The 21,969-nt window shown below is 38.2% G+C and overlaps 1 protein-coding gene and 1 long non-coding RNA gene across 6 annotated transcripts; both read left to right on the forward strand.

Moving 5' to 3' along the window:
• Positions 1–7,670: 7,670 nt before the first annotated feature.
• Positions 7,671–9,766, forward strand: LOC120747646 (uncharacterized). Its single transcript, XR_005699153.2, has 3 exons — positions 7,671–7,723; positions 9,044–9,147; positions 9,636–9,766. It is a non-coding gene; the product is annotated as an uncharacterized LOC120747646 (long non-coding RNA).
• Positions 9,767–10,645: 879 nt separating this feature from the next.
• Positions 10,646–21,226, forward strand: LOC120747647 (synaptonemal complex protein 1-like). Of its 5 annotated transcripts, XM_040053671.2 has the most exons (11): positions 10,646–10,800; positions 11,646–11,708; positions 12,394–12,456; positions 13,297–13,413; positions 13,975–14,085; positions 14,745–14,837; positions 18,317–18,391; positions 18,652–18,711; positions 19,925–20,071; positions 20,366–20,452; positions 20,538–21,226. In XM_040053671.2, exons 1-11 carry the CDS (start codon positions 10,696–10,698, stop codon positions 20,679–20,681), a joined length of 1,065 nt encoding a protein of 354 aa, XP_039909605.1. In that variant the 5' UTR covers positions 10,646–10,695; the 3' UTR covers positions 20,682–21,226. The 5 variants fall into 5 exon arrangements, with proteins under 5 accessions (XP_039909605.1, XP_039909608.1, XP_039909606.1 ...); XM_040053674.2 differs by lacking the exon at positions 19,925–20,071; XM_040053672.2 differs by lacking the exon at positions 14,745–14,837.
• The last annotated feature ends 743 nt before the right edge of the window (positions 21,227–21,969 follow it).

Here is a 21,969-nt window from a genome sequence, read left to right on the forward strand (position 1 = left end):
AGAGGTCTCCTCAAGAACCCACTTACATGCTTCCACTTCCCTTCCCTATTAATTTAGTTGCCTTTAGAGAATGTTCTGTAGGAGATTCACTTTTGTTTTTTAAAAAAAAAATCTTATACTCTTTTAATTTATCTATTACTTGAATTTGATCAAACTGCTACTTATAGAGCTTAACAACTTTTAAAATTAACATATAAGAAAACTTAAACTTATTTAAAACACTATAAAACTTAAACAATATTTAAAATTAATACAAAAGAACCTTAACACTTTTTAATATATCTATTACTTAAACTTATTTAAATTGCTACTTAGAAAACTTATAATCTAAAAATTATCATATAAAAAACATTAAACATATTTAAATTTTTACTTATAAAACTTAAACTATATATAGAATTAATACAAAAAAAAAAAACTTTATACCCTTTTTTAATATATCTATTACTTAAACTTATATAAATTGCTAATTACAAAAACTGACTTAGGTTTACATAAATTAACCCTTATTGTGCCCCTCTCCCCCCTTCCCTTTTTTGAGTCAGTTGATTTGGGGAGAAGCAACTGAAAAAAAAAAAAAAAAAGGTTTTCACAGTCTCTGTTATCTCTTATTTTTTTTTAAAGGTTAATTTCAAGTCTTTCGGGTGTGGTGTTACTGTCCATTCGGTTTCATCCGGTGAGGGTGCTGAACTCGGGTTCTCTCCAGGAGGGGGTACTGGCCCTTTAACTCTGGTGATGTGGGTCCATCCTTTTTCTTTAGTGTGCACTGCTGTGTGAGTTGTTAACAGTACTTGGTAGGGACCTTCAAACTTCGGGGTCAGTAGGATATTAGTCCACGTTTTGATCAATACCCAATCTCCAGGATTGATATTATGCACGTTTGCATCCAAAGGGGAAGTTTGAGGAAGATAGCCTTTCTTTATGAGATTTTCTAGGGTTTGTCCAATGGTTTTTAGATATTTTCTAGTGACTTCCTCTCCTTCCAGGTAGTCTTTAGAACTATAAGGAGATAACAAAAAGGGAAGCCCAAATAACATTTCATATGGTGACACTCCTATATCTGCTCGTGGCTGTGTTCTGATTCATAATAATGCTAGGGGTAAGCATTTAAGCCAATTTAGTTGAGTTTCTGCTATTAGTTTAGTTAGTACATTTTTAATGGTCTTGTTCATCCTTTCTACTCTGCCTGAGTGTCCTGGTTAGGGACAAATTTGGGAGAAAACCCCTGTATAGGATCCCTCTAAGGAAGCAAACCCAAGTGGCCCCTCCCTCCAACCGGTCCGGTAAAAAAAAAAAAAAACCCTTTAGAGAAAAGTGGAAAAAACTATTTTACTAAACAAATGAAGTGCACACAAGTATAAAGAATGAATAATATGAAACAATAAAACCTCTCCTTCTGAAGTGAGATGGCAAATTGAGAAAGTCCTTGCCGTGGGTGTAGCTCGGCTCTCTCTCAGTGCCTCTCCTCAGTCCCTGTCTCTCCGGCGCTGCTGGAAAATGCCGAGGTCCAGGCCCCGGTGGGCCACAGGTGCAGCCCCCAGTGCTCCCCTGGGTTTTCAGTCCAGAGCAGGTTTAAACAGTTCCAAGAAAAAGGAAAAAAACAGTCCAGGGAACTTTTCTGCCCTAGCTAGCTGAAACTAACTAAAAGCAAAACAAGATCTCTGTCCTGCAGTCTCTCCAAGCCTCCGCCGAACACGCTGTCCGCAGCAGAATGTGGAGGAGTCAGGCAGTTTTCTCAAAACAAACTCCGCGCTTCTCCTTGCTCTTAGAACCAGTCTTAAAGGCACAGGACTCAATATACAGCACAAACAGAACAGACGATTGGGGATACAAGCATCATAAAGTTACCCTAGGACACTGAGCTTTGGGGATGCCATGGGGTGTGTAACCTCCATTTTATCCCCAAGGCTTGTGTTACCTGTTGTAGAATTTGTGCTGTGAAATGTGGCCCTCTATCTGAATCAATATTATTTTTGTTACTACTTCTGCTGGTTCTCTTTTTGTAGGGAATGTCTCTACCCAGTGGGTAAGGTGATCTATGATCACTAGCAAGTGTTTGTAACCTTGAACAGGGGGCATCTCAGTAAAGTCAATTGGCACATTCTGGAAGGGCCTTAAGGCTAACTCCCTCCCTCCCTCCAGGCTCAGTCTTCCTCATAATTTTTGATTTATTTTCTGACATATTATACATCCTTGAGTAACTGCTTTTGCTAATTTGTGTACTCCAATACATAGGTTTTCCCTTAGGAAATGGTCACATAACCCCTGGGTTCCCCAGTGGGTTAGATTATAGATTTCTGTAAGTATTTTTCAGGCTAAGGCTTTATTTAAGAATTTCCGTCCGTCAGCTGTTAACCACACTCCGTGTTCCCCCTGGTGTAATCCTAATTCTTTTATTGCTTTCTGCTCTTTTTCACTAAACACCTGCTCTATCTCTTCTTTTTCTTTTCTTGGTATTTTCTCCAATTTGAGGATTTTTACTGGTTCTCCTGGTTCTAAAGCTGCTTCTCTGGCTGTTTTATCAGCTAACTGGTTTCCCTTTATTTCTGGCATATTTCCCTTTTGATGCCCTTTTATGTGAACTACTGCAATTTCTACTGTTTTTTGTAAAGATTTTAACACTGACTTTATTAATTCTGTGTGTATTAAGTCTTTCCCTTTTGAATTCAAATATCCCCGTCCTTCCCAAATTTTCCCAAACCTGTGCACAATACCAAAGGCATATCTAGAGTCAGTGTAAATGGTCCCTCGGTCATCTTTAAGTAAGTCTAGCCCTCTCTTTAGTGCATATATTTCACAGCACTGCGCTGGCCAATTACTTGGTAACTTTCCCTTTTCTAAGACTTCCATTTTCTCTCCCTCAATCACAGAGTATCCGGATGTTCTTTTCCCTTCCACCACTCGGGATGACCCATCTGTGAACAATACTCTCCCATATGGAAGGGGTGTGTCTTCTAAATCTTCTCTCACTTTTGTCTGCATATCAATGAGTTCTAGGCAATGGTGTTCTATCTCTTCAGTGGGCTCGCCAGAGAGAAACTGGGCTGGATTTAAGCTTTTTGATGTTGTTAGTTCTAGATTATCTGTATTTATCAGTATAATTTCATATTTTAGGATTCTAGAATCTGTGAGCCACTTTTGAGCTCTTTGGCTTAAGATTGTTTTCAAATCATGTGGAGTATGTATCTTTCCCTGTAATGTTAACTTTTGAGCCTCTTCTATCAAAATAGCTGCAGCTGCGACTGCTTGGAGGCAAGCTGGCCATCCCCTGGCGACTGGATCTAATAGTTTTGATAAAAATGCTACAGGTTTTTGGTATCCTCCCCATTCTTGGGTTAAAACTCCATATGCTATCCCTTTCTCGGTGTTTACAAACAAATCAAACTCCTTTTTAAGATCTGGTAAGCTTAAAACGGGTGCTGAGGATAATTTCTCTTTTAGATCTTGTAGCTGCTTCTCGTCACTCTCTGTCCAATTCATTGGTTCTTGGTCTATTAATTTATCCTAAAGAAATTTGACCCCTTGAGTGTACTTATCTATCCAGTGCTTGCAGTATCCGTACAGGCCTAGAAGTTTCCTTATGTCTCTCTTAGTTTTTGGAGGTGATATAGATACTATTCCTGAAATTCTTGCAGGGCTTAACCTTTTACTCCCCTTTCCAATTATGTGTCTTAAATAAGTGACTTCAGTTTCTATAAACTGTAGTTTTCTTTGGGATACTTTTAACCCTTTTTCTCTAAAAAAATTTTAGAAGTTGTATACTTACATCTTTAACTTCATTCTCTGTCTCTTTTCTTCTCGATTTGGGTCTCACCCTGGGTAAGCTATCGGTAATTTATGATCCTCAGGTGGCCCTAACCTATTTTCCCTTTCCCAGATTCTGATACTTGCTGTTCTGATCATTCGTATTTCCTCAGGGGAGAACAAGATGTTTAATACAGAATTTAACTCTCCCCATGTATAAACATTGGGTCCAAGGAATTGGTCTACCTGTGTGGCAATACCTATGGGATTTTCAACTAAATTTCCTAGCTCTTTCTTAAATCCTCTTACCTCAGAGGCTGTTAATGGGGCATTTACAAATCCCACTCCTCCAATCACTCCTCCCATAGGCACTTCCCTGAGGGGAAAAAGTCTTTCTGGCTTTAAGGCTTTTGAGCTGGTGTTACAATAGGGTCCTTCACTTACATTATCAACGGATAACACTGTCTGGGTTAGGAATGCCTGGGGATTTCCAGGAGAATGGGATGACTCATGAGAGTCTGTAGGGGTTTTGGTTAACTCCCAATTAGGGTGTGGCAGGGGAATTACTGTAGGTGAGGGGGAGGTAGTAAGATCTGTAGGAGGAAAAGCAGAGGATGGTACTGTGGGAGGAAGGGGGACTAGGGAAGAGGTTATGTTTTGGGAAACTGAAGGGGTTATAACTGGGGCTAAAGAACTTTGACTATTGGAAGGGGGTGGCAAAGGGGCTGTTGGGAGAGAAGGGGGAGAAGGTACTAAGGACTGGGGAGGAGAGGTGTTAAGGAGGGGTGATGATGGAACCACTGGGGGAAGAGGAAGAGAGGGTTCTGAAGGAGTTTGAGTTTGACTCGGGGAAGTTAGTAGGGGAACTGGGACAGGATTTTGAGGGACTTGGGGCACTTCTGGGTAAATTGGAGGGGGTAAATGGTCTGGAGGGTCCCATCTTTGATTAGTTTCTTTTCTTTCCTCTTTCTCTTCCTTTCTTTCACACTTTTCTTTTTCTTTTAATTTGCAGACTTTTATATTCTCTCTACTCATGGCTCTCTTTTGCCAACAAGCAGCATAGGCTAATTGATTTACGTCTGGATCTTCCTGAGTTCTTAGGTACTGATTTAACTGATAGCACATCCACTCCTCATGTGTTCCACACCATGGCCACTCTCCTGGTAATTGTAATTTTGGCCAGACTTCTGTGCAATAAAACACCATTTTAACCTGATCTAGTCCTTTCGTGGCTTCTAAAGAATCCCATTTAGCTAAAAGTTGTTCTAAGGGACTACCAGGTGGAATACTCTTCACTTTGTTATTTTCTTACTGGGATTTCTTCTTCTTACTAGTACATTGTCCCATTTTCTTTAAACTGAAAAAAATTTCAAAGGTGCCCTCTACTGACGGGCAACACAGGTTTTTAAGCAAAAAAAAATTCTTCGGCTTTTCTCACTCTACTTCAAATCTCCTGACTTAATTCTTGAACACTTCAACATAAAACTTCTAAACTTTATGCTTTTCTACTCTTTCCTACACTTTTGCTTTCATTTAGGGAACAAACTCTCTCTTTCTACTCACTTTCTCCAACCTTCTTCACTTTCTTGGACGCTCACACTTTACTCACACCAGGGGCTCAGACTCTCTTCTGACCCCTTGAGGTGAGTCCTAATGACCTCACCTCCTATGTACCCCCGCGCCTTGCCTCACCCCTGAGACTCTGGACACGCTTTGCGGCGCACGACAGGGTCCCTAGTACTGGCATCCCCTTCCGGGCCTCAGGGCCTTCCCGCGCCTCAGCCCCCGCCGGGCCGGACACCTTCAGTCCGAACCCCGGACTAGACTGCCCTGTCACTAGTACCGTTCCCCTCTTCACTTTTTGAAACGGAGGTAAGAGGTCAAGACTCCGCACGGGTTACCTGGGGGGGTATCCCTTCCTTGTTTCCAAGGATCAACCCGAGCAGGGCCCGACTCCTTTGCCTTCCACCAGGACTGGCTTGACTCCTTCTCCCCAGCGAAGCAGCCTCAGCAAGAGGGATGAGTGTGTGTGTGCAGGATGCCCGCCTTGCCTCCAAGCTGACTCCCCACCCCGGTGTCCTCGGGCTATGGGTTTACGGCCTCCTCCCTGAGACCGCGGCAGCACACCCTCTCCGGTGCGTCTGGCTCAGTCCTGGGAAGCAGGGACTCTCATGAGCTCTCGGCACCCGCAGTGTCTGGGGACACCCCGTCAACCCTGGTACGGTTTTCCCACCCCTCCAGGAATTCTAACCCCTCTTAGGCTACTCTAGCCCTTGGGGGGGGGACCTGCCCCTAATGCGTGCCACTCACACTCTGTTTTCCCCTGCACGCCCAGGGGAGGGGCTCTTTCTGCCCCTAAGGAGATGCCTCACTCTCTAGTTTCTTTCGCTTCCCCCTTTTCCTGGCTGAGCCCTTCGCAGGAGTCCGAAACCGCAGTACCGAGGGGTCCACACTCAGTTCCGGGGGTCCGAGCTGCCGGCCCCCGCCTCACTCACACTCCCACTCGCACGTCTCCTTTACCCGCCGCCGGAATGCTCACCCTCCGGCGCTCCTCCTCGTTGCTGGTCCCAGGCTGCTCCCGCTTGGCCAGCTGTCCCGGAGGTCTGAAGGGCGAGCGGCCGTCCCGTCTTCGATCCCTCTTCAGGCGTGGCCAGATCCCGGATGAGACTCCAAAAATGTTATGGAGAAAAAAAATCAAGGGCCAGGAGACTTGCTCCTTTTTATGCCTTTATTAGAAAGCCTAGCTCTGGGGGAGAGCTTGAGGAGCTGCGCATGCTCCCTGCTTACTCCCTTGGCAACGCAGGAGGAGGAGGTACAAACAGCTTCGCTTCACAGTGAAGCTGGGACTCTCCCCCCTCGCGGGCTTTCCCTTGCTGGGGAGTAATTTTCAGTTCGTTAACCAGGAGTCGTCCAGTGATGGGGAACTTCCCCCCAGGTCACGGCGACCAAATAAAGCTGCCTTGGCAGACAGTTTTACTTTTGTTCCAGTTTAGAGGTCCTATTTCAGTCCTGGATTCCACTTTGGTTCTCTGCTTTAAGAGTCCTTTCTTCTTGAGTAGTTCCCAGAATTCCAGTGTTCTTTTCATTTGCATATTCAGATGCTATCCGACGAATGGGAGCAGAGATATACAGGTAACAAAGTAAACTCTGAATTAACAAACAGAACTAAAGAGAATGATTAATCAATATTAAAACAGGGATAAGGCAAATTCTTTAAACAGAACAAGCATTAACAACCTCAATGGAATTTTAACAATTAAGTAACTAAAACATAGATCATTTGAATAGAATTCATTTATAATAATCTGACAGATGAGAAATGTAATTGGATGTCTTTATCCACATTGAGGGCATCTGTAGAGAAGTGTTCAAAAGTGAACTGCTAATTCTTGTCAAGAATGAGGCAAGATGAGACCCGTGAGAATTCCACACCAAACACAATCCTTAGTGTTGAGTACTTGAAAAAAATACCAGTACTGTGAATGTGCACATAGAAAACATTTGGAAGTCAGTAATAACCGGTTTCCTTTTTCAGCATATCCATGTGATACCTTCAGCAGTTCAGATTTTTTTTTTTTTTTTCTGGAACAATGCAGGTGCATCGATACTTGGAGAATACTCTGGTCTTACAGTCCATGGTTTATTTATTCCATAATTGTGGAAAACATAATAGACTCTGAATTTTATTTAAGATAATAATTTGTTTCTCTTCAGATACAGATTTGCAAATAAGTCATTTCTTAATCATTTTTTGAAGTCTACATTTAGATTAAGCCATAAGTTGGCTTTACAGCTTCTGAGCTTAATCCAACAAGTTTTGAGAACTGGATATTGCCAAAGGGATAAATGTTTTATATTGCCTGCTAAATATGAAAAATTATTTCTGTTCCATTTATTTTACATTACATGTGCTGTAGAAGAGATGACTAAAGGAAAATGTGACAAAGAAGTGCAACTTGAAGAACTGTCAAAAACTCTGGTAAATGTTAAATTTTTAATCTCATGGCATTTGTCCTTCATAGGAAATTCCTCTTGCTTTGTCAGTATCTGAAATGCCATAAACACTGTGTAGTCTACCTTAACATTTCTACTAAACTTTCTCACACACAGTTTCAGTTTCAGTGTTTTCTTTGAAGAACTTCTTCATTGTCACTGTTTTTCTTGTCTCCTGTGTTTTGCTTGTTCTCCTCTGCTATATTTTCAGTTTTTCTTGTCTCCCATGTTTTGCGTTTCCTTGTCAAGGTTTTTTGTTATTTCCTTCTTCCGTTCATGTCTATTCAAATGCCACTCCCTCTGGATATAAAGTTTTCCCATTTTTTTCTTACTTATAGGAAGGTAATTAGCTCTGGCCTCTGTGAACCCTACTGTACTGTGACACAGACCCATTTTCTGTCACAGAAGTCTAAGCTGTATGAAGGACACTCTTAAGAAAAGTTTATTTTCATTATGATTTTATATTTACAAGTCTAACAAGAAAATGTATCTACTAAAGTGAAGGTAGTGGGAAATCAGGTGTTCATTCTGCCATGTCTGCTTGTTATGATCTGTGAATTGAGTGTTCTGAACTGAGTTTCACTCATTTTCTAAAATGGGCAAACTGGAGGACTTTTACTGAAGAAGGATCTTGAGGCTACTGTAGAAAATTTGCAGAGAGAAATGAAAATGCTCTCCAAATCAGAGAGGTCTGAGGTAGGGCAATAGCAGCATGTTTTTATAAATAGTGAAGTTACACATCCTAACTTGTATACAAGTACATAAGAAATAGCACACAGAGCAGGGTGTGAACACCCTGAACTGCTCTGCTCGTAACAGTGACAGCAGGAGATCCTCTATCCTCCTGTACAGAGGAGCCTGACTGTTGCCCCTTGCACTCCTACAGTAGCTGTACTAAAGATGAAGACACAGCCCTGCTGATTGCCTTTCTCTTCTGTTGTATAGAACTGGAATTCTCTGATGTTTATCTAGTCTTTTTTTTATTTAGATGAATGTAAAAGCTTATGATGTCTGAAGTAATTTTCAATTTTATTTAAAATCATGTCCAAGGAATCTAATTTTAGTAGTTTTGCAGACTAGGTAATTAAACTCACAGCAGGGGGACATGTACAGCACTGGTGTCAGAATTCCCTATCTCACACCACTTCCATATTCCACCAGAGTTATATAAAGATACAGTCTGGATAATCCATGCCATGGATGTTTGGTTCTTCTGAAAGCCTTGTGCTGTTAGTTCATGTCTGATAATCTCCATGAGTTGTAGTTTACACATGTATACTCAAAACTCTTCCTTCTCCTTTTGCAGAAAGAAATCCATGATTGGAAAGTACAGCTGACTAGTACAGCTGAAAAGGAACAAGATTATTTAAACCAGCTTTTAACTCTGAAAACAGATCTTGAACAAAAAGCGTACGACCATTTTGAAAATACAGTATTTAATATTTTTTTGGTGTTATATAGAAGTTACTTTAATACACAGTGAAATGAATGATGATTGTTTTTAATGAGAATTTTGAACCACACAGAACGATATTAATTATATACTTGCATTTGTAAATTACATTTTCTCTATTTGTATGTATTCTGTGGAATATGTAGTTGTTCCATATCTCTTTGGCTTAGTTAACAAGAAGAGAAAGTTTTCTGAACGCATTGTTAATCCTGCTTTGAACTACATCATCTTTACTAATTATATTTATATATAAAAGTTGACTCTGGTTTTCTTTCCTTCTTCTGTCACCTTTTCATTTCACTGTGACTTTGCTGCAAAGCTTATATTTGTAGATAAGAGGCCTGGACTTTTTCAGCATAGAGTAACACCTGATAATGGGTATATTTAACTTAAAAGGAGATTTTAAAATGCATCTTATTCCTCTTGGCCCTTTGTTTTAAATTAGGTTAAAGAATGAACAACTAACAGTACATCTCAATAAGCTTTCACTAGAGAAAGAACAAATAGCACAAGAGAACAATAGTGTGGCTGCAGAACTCAAGGAACTGCAAGAAAAACAAGAGGCAAGTTGTAAACTCCCAGCTTTTTTTAAAGGGCAATACTCCATTTTACAAATCAGATGATAAGCTGCAACATGACATGGTTCTGTAGAGTATCTGAGCAATTTTTTGTGTTTGAATTAGGAAAGGAAGTGTATTTACACTCGTGAATAAGGCAGGTCCGTGTGTTTGGGATGTGTTTGAATTTTTTAAGAAGTCACTTTGAATCTTATTTCTTTGCTGACGTGAGTCTTTATTTAGGATAGTAACAAAACAGAAGAAAATACAAAGCAGTTAGTTGAAAACCTAGAAGAGACAAATGGCCAGCTAAGGCAAGTAAAAACAAATATTAATATCTGGTGTTGTTAAATGAAGTAGACTCAAATAGTTGTGTTCATATGCTCCTTTCTGGGATTTTTTTGACTAATGTTCTTCTAGATTATATAGCTAAACAGAAACTATTCAGTATTGCTGTTGTCCAAGTAGAAATTTTCTCCGATTAGAAATACCTATTGCTACAGGAGCAGTGTTTGCTGTCATTTTGTATTACATAGAAGGAGCTGTCCTGTTTTGCATTAGACATCTTAGGTGTGAAGGAAATGAAAATGGAAGTTCAAGGCTATGGATTGAATGGGACAAGGCAGAACTGGATAAGGATTACTCTCTGCAGGAGTCTCTGTACCATCAATTCAATAGACAGGCCCTCTCCCATGTTTCATAGCTGCACTAAAATATTCCAGGTTAGGTTGTATTTTCCTTAGGTTAGGTGGAACATCTTTTCCCATTTAAAAAAAGTATAGATGGTTCACATATTAACTTACTAGGCATGTTGCTTCATTTTAAGAACATTTTCATTGAGCAGCTTATGAACTTCCCATCAACATTCGCAGCTCTTTTTAGGAAATCAAATATGGGTTTATTAGCAGCACTGAAAAGAAGTTAAAGGTAATAAGTAAATATTTACTAATGCTTGTTAATTTGGCCCTTAGAAACGAACTGGAGTCTTTGAAGGAGAAAATGGCAAAGACAAGTGAAGAGATTAAAAGTAAACTGGATGAAAGAGAAGAAAACGTACGTCACATCGTATGTCCTGAAAATATGTAACCTGTAGGACAGAATCTAAATGCAAAATGTTTGTTGGGATTTTTTCTGCAAAGCTCTGCCTGGAGGATGTGATCTCTGACAGATGCTTTCATCTTTCCACAGCTGCTGCTAATTGTGACAGTCCACGTGCTGAGCACTATTATTTTACGACATAAACACAATCATTGGGATGTTTACTCTTTGCTTGGAAGTTTATATTAAAGATTTGGTTTATTTCAGGCAAACAGAAAACCTGCTTTTCTGGTTTTTTTAATATACCCACTGAGTGACAGATGGGCTCTGGATTAGCTTTTTATATGTAATGTGAGTTTTGGCTTAAATTCAAATATTTTTACTTTCTTTCTATAGTTTCAAAGCAACCTGGGGTTTTAGCACTAGAATGGATTTCAAAATTTTATCGTAAAAGTCAAAGATTTACAATTGTAATTTCAGGTTAAGAATATTGAAAATGAAATTTCAAGAAAGGAAAAGCAGTTGAAGATTCTAGAAAATATTGGGAAAATTAATTTTTTCATGAATTGTAGGGAACTTCATAAAGTGTATTTTTTAAATTGTGAGATACTGGGTTTTTTGGGTTTTTTCCTTCTTCTTTCTAATTCTATAACCACTAAGGAACTGGTTCACTTCTATTAATTAACATCTTGTAGTACTTTATGGCTAAAACACTGGTCATTCTAACATGTCTTGTGTTTCAGTCCCATTGGAAGAAACCAGACTGGTGCAAGTGTATGTTTGAGAACGTTGACAGGAATTGCTAACACAGGGAGTCATCTTTAGGACTTACTAATTCATGTTTGAAATATCTCTTTCAGATGAAAAATTTAAAGAAACAGGTGGAAAATAAAACCAAATGCATTGAAGAGTTGCAGCAGGAGGTGTGTAGAGATTTTAGAAGTCACAAATACATAAACACATGGTATTTTGGGATGACTTTTCAGCCGTTTTTGTCTGCTGTGATATATTTCAGATACAACTATGCAATTTAAAAACTTTCCTTTCTTATCCTAACTCTGAGCAAATTAAGGAGTCATCTTTGGAATCACTTGATTTGTTATATTAGCCTTAATTTGAAAAAAGCAATTACAAACCCAGTATCTTTAATAAACTTCTACTTTTTTCATTTAGTACATAGTATTATTTATGTACTTGCAACAAGGACCTATCTCAGTTACCACTAGTAGAAAAGAATTCTGCACTAGCACAGATTGTAGTAACTTCACTGTAAAAAGTAGGTAACTTGTGTTTTTTGTCATGACATCTTCACGCCTTCTATCAGCAGCATTTTAGCTTTAATTCCCATTCTTCACCTCATTGGTTATTCCCTGTTATTGCTCAGGAGGAACCTTTCTTAAGGTCATGAAGAAACAGTATTATCACAGTAATTATTTGAGCATTCTTTTGTTTGGAGAATTGTTCTGGAACCTGAACTGCACAATGGAGAGTTATTTGCTTGATGCAAGCTGGAATTTTGAAGATTCTGACATTTCTAATGCAGTTAAACCATTACATAATTGTATTAATTTATTAAGGTATGGTGATTGTTTTGTTTTATTTCAACAGAATAAGGTGCTGAAAAAGAAAATTACTGCAGAAAGCAAAAAAACCAGTCTTTATGAAGGGAAGGTAGGTTTAAATAACATGATGTAGAAGATGAGGTGAGTGTTTTAAGTCCTAGTGTAACTAATGATAATATTTGTTCAATACATTCTGAAATGGCTTATGGATCTCAGATACAGATTTTGCAGGAATGAGCTCCTAGTTTTTAGAAGATGCTTCCATTTTGAATCATTGGGCACTGACTATTGGACATTTAAAAGAGATGGACTTCACATCACAATTAATTATGTTTCTACTCAGTTCCTTTCTTTTTTTCTTCTTTTGTTGATAATGGACTTAACAAGGTTCAGTAAACTCATAGTAACAGGAAAGCATTTAAAAGACATATATGTATTACTCTCTTTAGGCTGTTCTTTAAATGTATTCTGCAGGTGCAGTCCCTCTGATGGGAATATCGTGTCCAGCTTTGGGTACTGCACCTGAAGAAAGAAGTGGACTTTCTTGAGGATATTCATATGAGAAATTTAAAAGGAAAAGCTGCAAACAAAATGCACAGCTGGGAGGAAAATATACCATAAAACCTGTGAAAATCTTACATAGATTTACAAGAGAGGGAAAAAAAATCTCCATCTGTATTTTGGTTTTTTTCCAAGGAATTCACAGCATTTAGGGTGACTGCTTAGGGCAGTCTTCCCCATTCTGCTGTTGCCATTGCTTCTTTGAGTATTTCCTAACTCATTTCGGGGCAAGGTTCAATTCTTTATTAAAAAAAAGCTGAACTTTTAAATAGAAAACACTTTAATCTTATACCTGAAAAGTAACAGTGTGTTTCTAGTCAAAAATAAGAGGTGAATAAACATATGAATTCCTAAACAAATAACAGCAGCAATTCTGCATTCTCAAAAGGTGAATAAATTGCAGTTAGAGATAGAGAATATGAACAAGCAACATAAGGAAGCAGTTGACATCTATCAAAAAGACATAGAAACAAGAAAAGTGAATGAAAATAAACTTCATGAAGAGGTGAGAGGTGTCAATTTTTACTGCAATTTAATTTTTAAGTGTTTTTATGAAGCTTTATTGACCAGAGTCCTTGCTCTTACATTTCAGTCTTATTAACAGAAATGCCTGTGAGCAAAGCTTTAATACATTAGGTGCTTAAGTTGCAGTATTTGAATGTCTTTGGAAATAAGAACCCAGTTAAAAATTCTTCCTTTCAAGATATAGTTAAAGGAAATTCTACCCTTGGTATAAAGTCAGCATAGGTAAATTATATAACTTCTCCCATATTAGTATTTTTCTGCCCACACATTTCTTAATGGTAATGCTAAGAAATGTTAGGGCAGAATGTGTGAAATGGCCTTTTGGTTTGAAGTGAACTGGCTTGCCATGGAATGTTCCTTTAATCTTGCCCATTTTAACAATCTGCATAAAAGATGTCAGATTTGAAAAGGATCTTAAAAGCAAATGAAGTCCAAGTGGAACTACATCCTTTGCACCCACAGGGGGAAGAAGAAATTAAACTAAGATTTTAAAAAATGTATTGTTATGTTTATGAATGAAATGCAAGTTTATTACTAACAGGTAGAAAAGATGAAGCTGCTTTATGATGAAGCAACAATGATACAGAGAGAAACTGATATCCGATGTCAGCATAAGATAACTGAAATGGTGGCACTTATGGAAAAGCACAAGGTAAGAGATTTTACTGATTGCTGTGATTTGTAATGTGTTGACACCATGTTAATAACCTTTCCAAACCAGAAAAAGGTCTGAATCTGGGGAAAGGAAGCTGAACACATGCTTGTCTTTCATCATCTAAAATCAAATTACTTAGAAGATTTTGAAAACCTGCCTATGGGCAGATAAATTTCATTTATCTAAACTTCTAGGATTTTTTTTTATTTTTTATTCAGGCTTCCTTTGATACCATCTGAATGCAGAATTTTCGTATCAGTTTGGCCTCTTTCTCTGAGGAGATTACTTAGTGACTGTCAGAAGTTTAGCTTGACACATTTTAGTTTACTTTTCTATTACTCTCTTGCGCAATATCTTTAGCAGATACCATTAATAAAAAGAGCACAGCTGGCTCTTAGGTGCTGAACACATATTGCTGCATAGAAATAAAGCACTCTCCGCCAGTCCACAAAGTAATACTGCATCAAGCATTTTCTGGTTTACAGTTTCTGCAGAAGCATCAGTGTTTGTTCCTGGTGCTTTCTGAATCTTCTGAAGAGCCTGGTTTGAAAAAATGACTGATGTTTTAAGACTGGGTAGATCTATAACTGCAACATTTAGTCACATGTTTTGAGTTTGTTGTTGGTTTGTTTTGTTTTTTTTTTTTTTTAACACAGAATGAATATGATAAAATGGTTGAAGAAAAAGATGCAGAGTTAAAAATATATAAAATTAGACAACAAAAGCAGTTATCATCAGAAAGAGCACTGGTAAGGAGTACTTTCCAATGTTAAATAATTCAGTGAAGGAGCTGATGTCCTTGTGTAGTAGTTTTATACTGGCTAAGAGCCAGGCACGCATTAAAAAAACATTCACTCATTTTTCTCTGCTATAGTTGAGCAGAGGAGAGGGAAGAAAGATTGATGGGCTCATGAGCTGAGATAACAATTAGGAGAAAAACACTTTAAGGGTAAAACAGGTTCAAACTTAAATAGTAACGAGAAGATTGGTGGGGTCATGAGAAATTGGGTCATGAGAAAGTGGGTGATGAGAATTAAAAGAAACCTTTAGAACACTTTTTTTCCCAATCCTTCCCTCTTACCCACTGACAGCACAGAGAGACAAAACATGATCTTAGTCCGTTTATCACTTCTAAAATTTTTTTCAGTTTGCTTAGGGAGTTTCTTGCTCTGCCATGGGGTCTTTCCCACTGGAGACAGTTCTCTGTGAACTTTTCCAGTGTGGTTTTAATTTTTACGAGTAGCAGTCCCACCTGACCTGCTACAATGTGAGTCCCTCCCACAGGAAAACAGTCTTCCCACAACTGATTTGCATGGGTCATTAGTTCATGGGGGTGTAGTCTTTTAAGGAGGAGCTGTTCTAGTTTGGAAGCAAGGGTCCTCTTTCTCTATCTTCTCTCTTTGTTTGAATTTCCCACTAGCTTACAGCTTTTTAGCATCCACTCACTCCAGCCTGAGCCCCTTTTCTCACAGGCTGTGAGTGGATCTCTGCATTCCCCCATGCGCTTTGTGAATTAAAGGGAGACTCTTGTATTATAGTCCCCACTACGACTTGCAGAAGAATCTCATCTCTGACGTTTGGAGCACTTCTTTTCCTTCCTTCCCCTCACTTGACTTTAGTGTTGCCATGTTGTTCTGTTCACATGTCTTCACTTTTTCCTTTTCTTTGATTTGGGAGAAAATTGTTGTCTGCAGGTCCGTTTGTTCTCAAGTTCTTTCAGTTGAAAAGTTCTTACAGGGTTTTGCAGCATTGAAAGGTTGATCTTGTGAAAAATGAGGTTCACTTTCCTGGTAGAATTTGTAAAAGTTTAATAAAAAAGACAATAAGAGACAGCAATAAAACAAAGGGTTAAACAAAGAAAGCGGCCAGGTGCTTGGCATTCAGCAGAGAGCACACTTACTACCTTGGAAACACCCTTTAATTTTTTTTTTCTTTCTATCACCCTGTTGCATATTCATAGACCATTATGCATTATTCAAATATTCCTTTGACTTTAGATGTTCTTTTGCTTGGTTTTAACCTTTGACTTGTCTTCATGCTATCCTGTAGATTAAATCAATATGTTTTATTTCTCTTGGTGGTTCCATCCTGTTGTTTTTACCTTTCCTGATAATGGAGAGTCAATGAATTCTTCCTTTGGGGTTCTGGCTTTCTGTCACTGTTATCTTCATCCAGATCGGGTAATCCACAAATTGCCTTTACCATTCTCTGAGTTAGTTACATGAATAAAAGCATTTTAACATCAGCATAATCTCTACTTTAATACTATGCTATGGCCCGGGATATATTTATCACACTACTATTTCTAAGTTTTGTTAACAGCAGAAATGAAAACTGTATTCATGCAGCAAAGTTATTCCAGCATTATACATATAGCATTCATTTTAATATTTGCAAAAGGCCAATAATATAATGTCTATTTATAACCATTCTCACCTGGGCTCCGTATCGGGGAATTGCTCGCCATGTCCCCTGCTGTCGGCCACGTGGTCCCCGCCACTGCCACACGGGTGGTGGCACTGAATGGAGAGGCTCTCTTCATGCGAGGTGTCAAAAAGGAGAAGCTGTTTCCACAGCTTCTGCCCTTCTGCTCGCAGCACGGCTGAAAGCTGTTAAGCAGGCAAAGTATGTTACAAGCTGTGCCAAAGTATGTTACATGCGTGGCCTCGGGCGCATGGTTCCAGCCGAGGGGCCCTGGACATGTGGCCCTGGTGGCCGCTCGTGGCACCAGGAGGGCCCTGGCCATGGCACCTCTCCACCCCTCGGAAGAAGAAGAAGTGCATGCAGTTTTTTTCTTCCTTAAATATGTCATCACAGAGGCATTACCAACTTTTTAATTGGGCCGTGTGAAAAACGAGGTTCACTTTCCTGATAAATTTAAAGAATTTAATAGAAAGACAATAGGAGACAGAGATCATAAAGCAAAGGGTTAAGGGCACTCAGCCAAGAGCACACCTACTATCTTAGGAGACATTCCTTAAGTACCTTTTCTATTACATCAACCTGTTGCATATTCATAGACCATTATGCATATTCATACTTTCCCACAAACTAGCTTACATATTCCAGGAACTGTTTAGCATGGCCACTCCTTGGGTCTGTCTTTTTAGAGCATGCCTGGTTTTTGGCTGTGGTTTTAGCCCATTCTCTTTATCATTTCTAGCTTGGGCCTTGCTCCGTACTTTCTCAGGCGGCAGATGCTGAGAGTTGGCGTATCAGTAGCAGGGGCCTCATCGTATGTTACTGGATGTTATCGTGACCAAAGACAGTTCACTCATAACTTTTATCAGCTACCACTACTACTAAGTTCTGTTAATAGCAGAAATAAAAGCAAAGTTATTTTAACACGTAGCATTCATCTTAATGTTATAATTTAATAGTATGTATTTATAACAGGCCAGCAACAGGTTCATCATCAAAGCCTTCAGAAACTGGCTCTGCTGGACATAGAAGCTTTGAACAGCTTTCTCTCTCAGAAGCTGCTTCTGTGGCTTCCTCTACCCCCACTGAGTGCCAAGGCTGTGTTAAACCAACACACCTTGAAGTGCAATATAATTATAAATGCCATCATTTTCTTCTTCCTGTTGAACACTTGATGAGGGGTTAACTGTCTGCTTTGGTGGGACTGAACAGTAAAAATCAGCCCACTAATTTCTTTGCTTTTATTTTCTTACAGATCCTATTCTGAGAACTAAAAACTCCAAATGTTTCTAAAAATAAATTGGAGTAGCAGTGTTTTTATGTCTACTCTTCCAGATAGTGTGTCATGTTCTGACTTCACAGTTTGAATAGGAAAGTTTTGTTTTAAATAGTTAGATTCTGCCCTGTCACCCCTGTTCTCCCAAGTGTTTTAAGGTCTTACCTTGAACACTTCCGATCAAGTACCTGTTTCTTATAGTACTTCAGTCTTTTTTAAACAAGCTAAAGCAAAGCTTCGAGTATAGGGTTGAAAAACAAATAGAATTAATTTTGTATGTAGTGAGTATCCCTATTAATTACTGTCTTACTTTGAACTGTTTTCTTTTTTCCAGGTTGTGCAGTTAACCCTGCTATTATTAATTTTTAAATAATACAAATAGATTACAAATTAATTAGTCATTAATTAATTGTTAATTTTGATTACTTAATTAATTATTCAAATAGTATAAATATACCTATAATAAATATTCTAAATGGTAAATTGATGGTTTAAATATTAACTATTTAAAAATTAAATAATTGTTTTTAGGAAAATGAGCTGTCATGTTTGAAAAGTGAACTGTCGTCCCTCAAGGAACAGCTGAAAGCAGAAATTGAAGAAAAGGTGGAGTTTTTTACTAACTGAGCAGCGTGGGTGAGAGGTGTGGCTTGGGCTTGTGCTCTGGGAGAAGTTGTATAAGAAACAAAACTGAATAGAAAAATAATGACTTTTGAATACTGCGGTTGTACTACATCTGGTCATATATTTGTGTGAACTTTGTAAGACTCTATGATTACAGACTGTGTTCTGTAATTACACCAAGAAGATTTTTAACAACTGAATTCAAATAAATATTTGCTTTCTAACATGTAACTCTTTTTTAGGAGAATCTTATAAAAGAGCACTCTCGAAATAGGAGTCCTGAAAGTGAAAAGAAACACAAGGTGACTTTTAACTTTTTAATTGGTTTTAGAATTTGTAGTATTTACATGTGTAGAATCAATTGAAGTGCCATGATAATTTATTTGCATTCAACCAAAGACACTGGAATGCTTTTAACTTAAAACTTTTTAAATTACAAAAAATACAGACTTATGTTCCTGAGACTCCTAAACCTTGTTTAGATCTAGACAGTGAATCTATTAATATAAAAAAAATCAAAAGTCTCCAAATTATATTCCTATGGCAGTCAACATGGTGGAAAAGAAAAAAATGTTTCCTTTGGTACCTGCAGGAAGCCCCTTGGGCAGTCCAACACTGAAGTTTGGTAACTCCTAACAGTGAATTTTTCTTGTTGCATTTTTCTGCTTGTATTTCTTACTTCTCTGTAGGTGCTTATTTATTTTTTTCCTGGGATAAGCAGGGATTTTAAAGGGTGATACCATTCCATGGAGATATTAGACAGTTGTGGAAGGGCTCCCAATGTGTCATTTTTCTTGCTCAGTTGTTGTTTTACGTCTCTAGAATTGTTTTACTTAGTCTTCAAAAGTGTCCATTTGTAAAGGCACTTTTTTTCTCTATGGAAGAGAAAAAAGCCTGTAGAGCTGTGAAAATTGTCAAAGTATCAAACTATTCCTGACTGCAGAACTTACCCTTCTTCCCTGTCAGGCGTTTGCTTGTGGCTTTCATGTTGGAACAATGGAATCCACCACCATTTTGATGCTGTCTTTCAAAAAAAGGACTGCAATGGAACATTGCAATGCTTCTCAGCTTAACTTCTAGTGAAAAGGCTATTTTAAGTAACACCAATCTTAATATCGCTGTACAATCTTTCTCTGAAAGCCTTTTCCTGCAGTTTTGTTTGTTTCCCTTTTCTTAGATGTTTGACGTAGTCCACATGTAGTGGCTACAGTTCAGAACAACCTGAATTTCTGCAGATAGCAGAAGCATGAAAAACTTAGATACAATGTGCCATGAAACTCAGCTCTTCCACAGCTTCCTGTTCATTCTCCTCGTTTGTCAACCAAAAAAGAATATTTCCACTCCACTTTGTTTGGGTCTTTGCTTCATGTTTGGATGGAAAGATAATAGCTCCACCAACATGTCTCTGGTGTCTCCTCGGACACTCAGACTGTAAACTGGGTCATGAGTTGGGGTTTAGATTCTATACTTACCTCATAAAATATAATCTAAAAATACAAAAATTTTCTTTCCCAGACATACGTTATAAAGACTCCTCCAACAGATAGACTGCAAAGTGGAAGAAGCACAAACCTACCTTCAGAGCAGAGCACAAGGAAAAAGCAAAAAGTGCTTCTCCAACTGGATAGTCATTCAGACAGCTCTGAGCACACGGACCTTCTGGTAAGAGTCAGAGACCAAATCAGGTGCTGAACAGTTCTTTGTGCTCATTGCCGTATCTAAGAATGAAGATAAAGAGTTTAGGCTTCCACATTCAGGCCAATATTTATATGTATATTTTTACTTAATTGGTTCTTTCTGGAACTGTAGTTGTATGTACATAATTTACATTCTTTTTATTGAACTGTTATGCCTTCGTAATGACATCATAACTTTTTTTCATAGTTTAATATCTTTGGGGGGAAAGAGAAAGTATTTTTTAATATAGAGTGACTAAGTAACTTTTTAATTTATTAGAGCATAGTCTCGGAAGAAGAAATGTTTAAAAAATTATACAAAGATTATCCACAAGCTTCACAATTACATCCCACAGCACCAAAAAAGGTATGTTAGCCTTTCATAAGATTAAACCAAGCAGCTAATCAGATTGTTGACAGGAACTAATGGATGGCTTTATTTTCCTTGCTAGACACCAGCTCCATCCAATGTGAAATCTCCAGGCTCTGCACTGAAACTCAAAACCATGAGGAGAATGCGTGATGCAGGGTGGACTACGGTTTCCAAAATGGACAGGAAAAGAAAAATGAAAGAAGTTGTAAAGTTCTTTGCTTAAAATGCAGAAATACCCAGTGCCCTGGCATTGCTTACTGGTGCCACCACAGGGTTGTTATTCTCTCAGTGTTAGTACTTTGTTGCATTTTTCTGTCATACTCAGTTTGTTTAAAACTATGTTCATTTCGTTTACACATACAAACTTTATAGACCTATAACTACATCCCCCTACAGAGCATTTTCCATCTTTCCTCCCTTGTGCTGCAAAATGTTGGGACACAAATTAGCCAGTCTTAAATTTTGAAATAAATATAGCTACATGGAAAGTTGTTTCAAAGCTGTTTCCTGGCATTAGAAATTCTGCTCTTTCAAATTTACTCTGTTTTTCTTAACACGTAATACTTAGTGAAAGAAATGTAGCTGTTAAATGTATGCACTTCTACCTGAAGTCCTCTTGCTTTTTCCTGCATTTTAATAGCTGTTAGACCTGTCTTTTTTGTTTTGTTTTCAGTATGTTAAAACAGTTTTGAAACTTTTAAAATTGAAGTTTCAATAGAATTACTTGTATTTAAAAAGATTTCAGCTTCATAAGGAATAAAATATGCACGTTATAAAATTTTGAAAACAATGTTAAGATGCCATTAAATTGTTTATCTGAAATATGAAGTGTGGGACTGAATGTTGTTGCTTTAAATATTTGAACACAGACAGAAATCACCAGCCAGCCTTCCTAGGGACCAGCAGCTTCTGCCACAGAAGTGTAAGGATAGATGAGAACATCTGTTTCTGTATTAATCCTTGATTAATCTTGATTTCACAACAATGACAAACCCTACTTCAGAGCCTAGAGATAACAAGAAAACGACAAATACATCTTAAAATAAAATGAAAAATCAAAAATCCCAGATTCATCTGAAGTGGGGAGCAAAATGTATTTGTTGCCTTTTTTTTTTTTTGTGTAGTCTTATGGATAGGCCAGTAGTTTGGGTTCCTTATGTGATGTAAATGTGATGTAAATAAGTGTGTATGTAAGCAGTGATGTAAATCAGTTTCCTTATTCTTTGTAACTAACAAATATTGTGCAAAGATCTGGAAGAATATCCTGTGCTTTCCCCATGAGCACTTGAAAGTGAAAAATTGAAGTCTGTACTGCCCACTTGTAGACTCAAACAGTAACTAATCGGTTAGAACCTTGTTATTTTCTAGGGACATGAATCCATGGTATATCACATAATTCTCCTGATACCATGAGTTTGTCCTGTGAGGTGCTGTGTAAATCACCTGAAAAATTACAAAAATATTGCCAGCAGCACTCCAGAAAGCTTGCAGGAAATGCAGAGAGCAGGGAA

The sequence above is a fragment of the Hirundo rustica genome, unplaced genomic scaffold, assembly GCF_015227805.2.
Source record: "Hirundo rustica isolate bHirRus1 unplaced genomic scaffold, bHirRus1.pri.v3 scaffold_126_arrow_ctg1, whole genome shotgun sequence".
Lineage (NCBI taxonomy): Eukaryota > Metazoa > Chordata > Aves > Passeriformes > Hirundinidae > Hirundo > Hirundo rustica.

Coding starts and splice junctions, on each gene's coding strand:
- LOC120747647 (XM_040053671.2), top strand. CDS start 10,696: ATGCTTGTTAATTTGGCCCTTAGAAACGAACTGGAGTCTTTGAAGGAG. Junction 11,709..12,393: donor TTGAAGAGTTGCAGCAGGAG/GTGTGTAGAGAT, acceptor TTATTTCAACAG/AATAAGGTGCTGAAAAAGAA. Junction 20,453..20,537: donor ATCCCACAGCACCAAAAAAG/GTATGTTAGCCT, acceptor TTTCCTTGCTAG/ACACCAGCTCCATCCAATGT.